The 7,905-nt window shown below is 64.9% G+C and overlaps 1 protein-coding gene across 4 annotated transcripts; it reads left to right on the top strand.

Annotated features, from left to right (window-relative positions):
* Positions 1–176: 176 nt before the first annotated feature.
* Positions 177–4,643, top strand: KLHDC8B (kelch domain containing 8B). 4 transcript variants are annotated; one of them, XM_072876313.1, is made up of 7 exons: positions 177–243; positions 892–1,361; positions 2,215–2,379; positions 2,571–2,819; positions 3,075–3,176; positions 3,421–3,534; positions 4,013–4,643. In XM_072876313.1, the coding sequence occupies exons 2-7, from the start codon at positions 989–991 to the stop codon at positions 4,207–4,209; spliced, it is 1,200 nt and encodes a 399-aa protein (XP_072732414.1). In that variant the 5' UTR covers positions 177–243; positions 892–988; the 3' UTR covers positions 4,210–4,643. The 4 variants fall into 4 exon arrangements, with proteins under 4 accessions (XP_072732414.1, XP_072732415.1, XP_072732416.1 ...); XM_072876314.1 differs by having other exon boundaries at positions 2,595–2,819; XM_072876315.1 differs by lacking the exon at positions 3,421–3,534.
* Positions 4,644–7,905: the final 3,262 nt, after the last annotated feature.

Here is a 7,905-nt window from a genome sequence, read left to right on the forward strand (position 1 = left end):
ACGCAGAGCCGGGAGCCCCGCCGCCCAGGGGTCCCTCCGGACCCTTTTCCTGCGGCGGGGTGAACGGGGCAGGGGCACGGCGGACCGGCAGCGGCACCGAGGGCGCCGGGAGGGCCGGGCGGAGGGGAGCGGGGCCCGGGGGGGGGGCCGGGGCGGGCGCGGCACCGCCCCCACCGGCAGCGGGCGGGCCCGGCGCGGGCGGCGGCGCGGAGCGGCGGGGAGAGCAGCGGAGCGGGCGGAGAGGTGAGCGCGGCCGCGGTCCCTGCCCCGCTCCCGGCAGCGGGGAGCCCGGGCCCGGCGGAGCGGCGGGCCGGGGGGGGTGCGGGCTGCGGGCGGGAGCCCGGGGAGCGGCGGGCCGGTGCTTGCGGGCTGCGCGCCGAGAGCAGGAGCCTCGGGGAGCGGAAGCCTCGGGGGGGGTGCGGGCCGTGCACCGGGAGCCCCGGTGGGCGCGGGCTGTGAGCCGGGAGCCACGGGGTGCGGGAGCCCCGGGGAGTGGGAGTCCGCGTGGGTGCGGGCTGTGCGCCGGGAGCCCGGGGTACGGGAGCCCCGGGGCGCGGGAGCCCCGGTGGGTGCAGGCAAGAGAACCCTGGGGAGTGGGAGTCCGAGCGGGTGCGGGCTGTGCACCGGGAGCCCGGGGTACGGGAGCCCCGGAGAACGGGAGCCCAGTAGAACAGGAGCCCCGGTGGGTGCAGGCAGAGAGCCCCGGGGAGTGGGAGTGGGAGTCCGAGTGGGTGCGGGCTGTGCACCGGGAGCCCCAGGGAGTGGGAGCCCGGGGTACGGGAGCCCCGGTGGGTGCAGGCGGGGAGCCCTGGGGAGCGGGGGGCTGTCGGCTCGCTGGGGCCAGGGGGAGCAGAGGGTGCCCGGGCGGTGACTTGGGTGCTCTCCCCGCAGGAGGCGGCGGGCAGAGCCGGGCCAGCACCGAGCCAGGCCGGATGGGCGGCGTGGCGGGGCCAGGGCCCGGGGACCCCCGGGGCGGCTGAGCCGGCCCATGGCGGCGGGCGCGGGCGCCTTCGCATGGGCCACCTTCCCCGCCATGCCCACGCGGCGCGTGTACTGCAGTGCCACGCACCGCGACGGGCAGCTCTTTGTGCTGGGTGGCTGCGGGGGCGGCGGGAGAGCCCTGGGTGCTGCCGAGGTGCTCGACCTCCCGGCCCAGCGCTGGACCACGCTCCCGCCGCTGCCCACGCCTCGGGCCGGCGCTGCCGCCCTCGCCTTGGGCAAGCAGATCCTGGTGGTGGGCGGCGTGGACGTGGCGCAGAGCCCCCTTGCCTCTGTCGAGGTCTACCACGTGGATGAGGGCAAGTGGGAGAAGAAGGCGGCGCTGGCTCAGCCCTCCATGGGCATCTCAGCCGTGCAGAGAGGTGAGGGATGGGGATGGGGCTCGGCTGCGAGTACCTCTACCATCCGAAGCGGGGATGTAGGGGTCGGGGATGCTTAGGTGGGATTTGAATCCCGCTGCTGCTTGGGATGCAGCATGAGGCTTTCACCCAGCAGCTGGACTTGCTGGTTAATGCCAGGGTCATGCTCCTGCCCCAGCAGCCCCGTTGCAGCCCAGGGCTGGGCAATGTGGAGCCCCTCCAGGCACAGGAGTCTTCCCTGGCTGCCCTAGCCGGAAGCCGTGCCAGGGCGGCCGAGCACCCTGCTCCAGCCCAGCTCGGCATGCTGTGCACCGAGCACGTTGTGATTCCTGCCCAAACTTTGCTGAGGAGTCTCCGAGCCTTGGCACAGCCTGGCAGCCCCTGTGCTGGGGGCCGGGGTTGGTGCCATACGTGGTGACCACGTCTCTCCCTGCCTGGGGACGCCGTGGCATGGCCCCAGCTGCAGCGGGGTGGGCAGGGCAGAGGGGCCGGCAGGGCAGCGGTGGGAGCGGGCAGGGGTGCTGGCCGCACCGGGAGCGTGAGCAGGATTTGGCAGCATGGCTGTGTTGCCATGGTGTCTCCAGGGAGATGGTACTGCCGAGAATAATTAAAGCCGATGGCCTTGTGCTCCGCTCTGCGCCTGATGGATGGAGCGGAGAGGAGGGCAAGGGGGTCCCGGTGGGGTCGGGGCATTGCTGGCCTCGGGCCTGGCCGTGCTCACTGTCCTCTGGCCACCCCAGAGCAGCAGCTGGCCATGGAGCTGGGGAGCACCTGTGCTGCCTGCCCTGGAGGGCACGGGGGGGGGGGGCCCCCAGCCCCACGGCGCTGCCCATGGCTGTCCCCACCTCTTTTGCAGACGGAGCCGTCTACGCGCTGGGGGGAATGGGTGCAGACACCTCTCCCCAGGCGCTGGTCCGCGTCTACGAGCCAGCAAAGGACCACTGGCAGCCCCTGCCCTCCATGCCCACCCCCTGCTACGGGGCCTCCGCCTTCCTGCAAGGCAACAAGATCTTCGTCCTGGGTAGGCGCCGCTGGGGCGAGCCGAGCGTCCCCCCGTGCCCCTGCCCTCTCCCCCGCTGCCTCCCCGGACCGGGGGGTGACCCGGTGCACCCCAGGGTGTCTCCGTGCTGCCCTCCTACCCCAGCACTGCAGCTGGCAGGCCCCATCCTGCTTGCTGAGCCCACTGATGGTGCCGGCTCGGGGTGCCGGCAGCCGCAGTGTCTCCTCTATGCACAGGGGGCCGGCAGGGCAAGCTGCCCGTCACCGCCTTCGAGGCCTTCGACCTGGAGACGAGGAGCTGGACGCGCTACCCCAGCGTGCCCAGCCGCCGCGCCTTCGCTGCCTGCGCCATGGCCGACGGCATCGTCTTCAGCCTGGGGGGGCTGCAGCAGCCGGGGCCCCACAACTTCTATTCCCGTCCCCACTTTGTCAACACAGTGGAGATGTTCGATCCCACGCAGGGTGAGCTCTGTGTCCCTGGGTGGGGTGGGAGCGTCCCCTGCGGGTCCAGGATGGCTCCCTGGGTCTTGGTGAGGGGTGTCCGTGCCCCAGGGACACGGTTCATCCGGGCTCTGAGCATCAGCCCCTTGCACCCATGGGGTGCCCTGCGTTCCTGGGGTGCCATTAGCCTGGGCGTCTCCTGGCCTCGGTGCGCAGAGATGCCTGCCCCATGGAGAGGAGCCCCGGTGGGCGATGCTCAGACCCTCTTGCCCCCAGGTGTGTGGAGCAAGCCAAGCCGTGCTGTCCGCATGAGGGAGAAGAGAGCTGACTTCGTGGCCGGCTGCCTGGGAGGAAGAGTGGTGGCCGTGGGTGGCCTCGGTAAGGCTGGGGAGAGGCGTGTGGCCGTGTTCCCGTCCCCGTCCTTTGTGGCACGTCAGTGACCTGTGTGGTGGCAGGGAGGTCAGCTGTGCAAAACCGTGGTGGTACTGCAACACACTCCGCATCTGCGTGGCCTTAGCTCTGCCCGCCGTGTCCCTCCGGTGTCCCCTGAGTGCTGGGGGGACCCTACTGCCCTGCCCCACAGGCTGCCCCCACTGAGCCGCTTGCCCCTTTCACCCCCCAGCCAGGCTTTCCTGGCTCGGTGTGCAGCACGCCGGGCTCGCACAGCCCACACCAGCTGAGCCGCGCCGTGCAGGGCTGCAGTGCCACATCCCTCTCCTGAGAGAGCTGGGGAAAGGTTAGTGCTGTCACTCAGCAGCGGGGATGCAGTGGGGAGGGCTGCACGGCCGTAGCCCCCCCAGCCCTACGGCGAAGGCTGCCAGACCCTGCCGAGCTCACGAGCTGCAGGGCAGGAGGAGGTGCTGGGGAAGGCGAGCGGTGCTGGCCGGATCCCTGCGGTGTGGCGTTGCTTCCGAGCCCTGCCAAGGCTGGAGCTGCCCTCCCTTATTCCCCGTGATGGCTGCGGGGTGCCGGTGCGGGGGCAGAGCCGGCAGTGTGGCATCGGTGCCGGCAGCCCTCCCCACGGGGATGCCACTAATCCTCTTGTGCCCCTGCTAATTGCCTCTGGGATCGCAGAGCCCCCGCAGCGCAGGGCTCGGGGACTGGTCGCCTGCTGGGGGCTCCGGCTGGGCCATCAAAGACGTGTGACGGGGGAAAGGCAGAGCCTGGGGCACGGAGAGGGCTGGGGGGGTCTGATGCCGTCCCGTCTCCCGCAGGGAACCAGTCCTGCCCGCTGGACTCGGTGGAAGGGTTCAGCCTCTCGCGGAAGAAGTGGGAGCCGCTGCCCCCCATGCCCACCGGTCGCTGCTCCTGCTCCAGCTGCCCGGCGCCCAGCCTGCTCTTCGTCATCGGTGGGGTGGCCCAGGGCCCCAGCGGTGCCGTCGAGGCTCTGTGCCTGCGCGAGGTGCCCTGAGCAGGACCCCGGGGACCAGCCCCGGCCGAGCACCAAGTGCCTGAAGACGGGGACAGGGTGTGTAAGCACCCGTGTGTGCGGGTGACCTGGCTCCGGGGAGCTGCTGTCCCGTGATGCCAGGCGCTGGAGCAGCTGCGGTTTCTCGCCATGCTTTGGAAACCCCTCTCGGCTCCTGCACCGCTGTGGCAATGGAGCTCAGGGCAAAATCCTGCCTGGCGAGAGGGCTGCAGCCGGCAGCGCGGAGGGAGCAGCGGCGGCAGGACTGTCGCTGGCTGCGCTGCCCCGTCCGGCCCTGTCTGTGCCACGGCGTGTCCGTGCCGTGTGTGTAGCAGTGAGTGCTGTGTCGTCGTAGACCCAGTCGATGTCTCATGTAGCACAGAGGTGCCCTGTAGCTCAGTGCCTAGGAGGTGATGTAGCACCTTGAATAAATGAAACACGTGGAATTTTACGCCGCTGGAGTTGTGTCGTCCCTGGTTATCCTGCTCCGGGTAGGGACGTGCCACAGTCTGTCAGGAAAAACCTCTCCCAGGGGAGAGCCTGGCCAGCACTTCCCCGGTAGAGCCCCGTGCCGTGGGGCCCTGTGCCATGGGGCAGGGAAGGCTCCTGCTCCTTTCCCCACTGCCAGGGCGAGCAGAGCAATGCGATACAGGGATCCGGCCCTCCTTTTGGAGAGGGAGAGCCGAGCGGCGGCTGCCCTGCCTCGGCACAGCCTTGCTCCTGCTCGGCCTCTCCCGTGGGCGAAGGGGCTGTGGGGGATGAAGGCAGCAGCCGGAGAGGGGCTTTGTTGGAGAGAGCTGGGGTGCGAGAGAGGGCAGGGAATGGCAAGGGCTGCCAGGATGCTGAGAAATAAGATGAGATGCCGAATGATACCGGGGCTCCTGGGCCCTATCCGGCACCACAGCCCTGTCTCAAAGGATGGAGCACAGTCTGGTGCCTGGGAGAGCTGGATCCAGCTGTGTCCAGCTCTCCCAGGCAGGAACACCACATCTCCTGCTTACCGGTGCTGGGAAGGGAAGGTAAGCTCCGTACCGGTGGTGTCTGGGTGACACTTAGGGGTGCACAGCAAGACTGGTGGGGGGGTGACCCCCCAATTGCTCTGTGCCGTGGGCTCGCCTGAGCCTCGTTGGTCTTAGCTCCATGTAGAGTCACGCGTCCCAAAGCAGAGAGCAGCGGTAGCAGACGCAGGCGAGGGATTCGATCTTTCACTGATACGACATTAAAAAGATCTCGCAGGTCCAGGTAAATATCAAGCGCGGATGCCTGACCTTTTGGAGAAGACAGCCGGCACGATGCTCGGATGGGTAGCAGGGCGGAGAGATGGGAGGCCAAATCCCGTCAGAGCGCGGCAGCATCCGGCACACCGCTGGGGCAGGCTGCACCGTCTGCCGGGGGCGTTGCGGCGTGGGGAAAGTTGGAAACGATTCAGAAAAGAGCACTCACAAGATGTTTTCGGTGTCGTTGCCCCATCGCCTCCGCTGCCCACCTGGGGCGGTGACCATGGGGTCCGTCCTGATGTGGCGCGTGGCCGTTTGCTTGCATTTTGGGAGGAACATCCTGGGATACCTGGGCTGGCGGTACCTCGGCTGAAGCCATCCCTGCATCCGCCTCTGGAGTTGCCATAGAAACCACCGCTGTGCCAGAGCCAGCATCAACAGGGAGCCCCGAATTAGTGATTGAGCCGTACCTCGGCAGCCGGGGGGATGCGCCGGCAGCCAGAGAAGGTCAGCGGCTCACGCTGTGCCGGGGGGGCTGGACAGAGGGACCCCCTCCTCTGAGCACAACGTGGCTCCAGCCTTCTATGCATTTTGCAGCAGCACCCCATTTTCACAGCGCTCCCTGACCTGTGCTCAGCCCAGGTGGGCTTTTCCTTCCTGGGGTCCTGCGAGGTGACAGACCCCTCGGTGCCGCTGAGGCTGGGGTACCTCCCCCCAGCCTGCCAGCTCTTCCCAGAAGCCACTGAGGTACATAATAACTTCATTCTCACGAAAACTTTAGTCGCAGGGGACCCTAAATCACAGAGCTGCATTGGAAACGCAGACCTGATTAATAAGCTTTTCCCGCAGGAGCATCGCATGGACGGCATAAATCAGATGCCGAGTCACCGGCAAACTGACATCCCTGCGTGCCAACTTCGCAGCTTTCCCTGCTGCTGACGGGGCACCCAGTGCTGCTGCTTCCAAATTCAAGGCGACGCCGGCTGCAAGAGCCGGGAGATGCTGGAGGGGGAAGCTGCGGCTCGGGAGCCCCTTGCTGTTGCGGTGTTTCCAGCAGCGGGGCCGACGGTCTCTGCCCCACGAGGGGTTTGCCCCTTTCTCGGCAGCACCTTGCCTCGTGCGCATGATTGCCCAGCACATCGACCTGCTGCAGTGCCATTTGGCTTGGCTCTTCCATCCGAGGCGAACAGAAATCCGTGACCTCTCCTAAAAGTGTGGATTTCTCATTCTTTTCTATCTCTGCTTTTAGGCACAGGACCAGGATCCCATCCGAATGAGGGGAGGAGAGCAGCCAGGACGATGGCCAAGGACATCTCAGGGTGGATGGAGAGATCTTCAGGCAAAGGGATGATGGTCCTGACCACTCTTGGAGACTGGCACGTTATTAACTGAAGAGCTCCCGTGAGTTTCCAACACAATGCGCTACGAAGAAAAAAAAGTTGAGGGACATACCAAATATATTGCTGTCTATCTCCTGGCAGCTTCTGCTAATTTTTACCAAATGAAGGGCTTCAAGTATCTGGCCACACTCCCTAACACTAGAAGCACAGTCTGTTACTTCAGATATAAAGAGACCTACAAACCAGCGCCTGGCAACGTGGCTAATCTGCCTGGAGCGCGTTACGGATGGGAGAGACTGGAACTGGAGGTAGCTGTCAGACCTATAATTAAAGAAATGTGTTTCCTTGTGGAAATTTCTTTCCGTTGTCAGGAGAGATGGAAATACAAAAATCTCATTTATCATATTCCACAAACTCGGTAGACGCTCAAACCAGAAATCTCCAGCCACACCAGAAATAGGCATAGCTCTGTATAATAACGTGAAATAACATGCCGAGCCTTATCGCTGGTGCACAAAGCACCGGCGAATCCTTTCCTGAGGGCAGTGGAAGTGCTGTAAATGGGTACAGGGCTCTCTTCTGAAGGGAGCACTGGGCCAACTTTCCAATTACGAGCAATAAAATGATGGAAAAATCACCGTTTATGATGCAGGGCCATATAGGACCTGGACGCACAGCAAGGCTCTTGGCAGCAGCACCATGCACCAGGCTGTACAATGGAGCTGTAGGCAGTTCGGGAGCAGAACAAGGCTTTTATTTACTCAACAAGTGCAATAAACATTAATGTTCCTGTCAGCACAGCTCTCTGGAGGAAGGTTTGCCTTCCAGCCCACGGCTGCCTTGGACAGCCCAGCCATTATCCCATCCCTGAAGCAGGAACACGATCCAGGCTGCGATTCCCCGCGCCGGTCCTAGAAAATCAACCCATTAGAGGCTCATCATGCAGCTGAGAGTTAACAAGCCGCTGTGATAAATCCGAGCCATTTATACCAGCCCTAGCGCTGTAGTGACAAGCAAAAACAACACAGTCACTCCAAGAAGTTTTTTATGGGTAAAAGTCCAGATTTTATTTTTTTTTTTAAGTGAAAGCTTTATTTCTGCAGGATTTGATTAGGAAACCAGATATGCACATCAAGAAAGCC

This window comes from Ciconia boyciana, chromosome 11 (genome assembly GCF_034638445.1).
Source record: "Ciconia boyciana chromosome 11, ASM3463844v1, whole genome shotgun sequence".
Lineage (NCBI taxonomy): Eukaryota > Metazoa > Chordata > Aves > Ciconiiformes > Ciconiidae > Ciconia > Ciconia boyciana.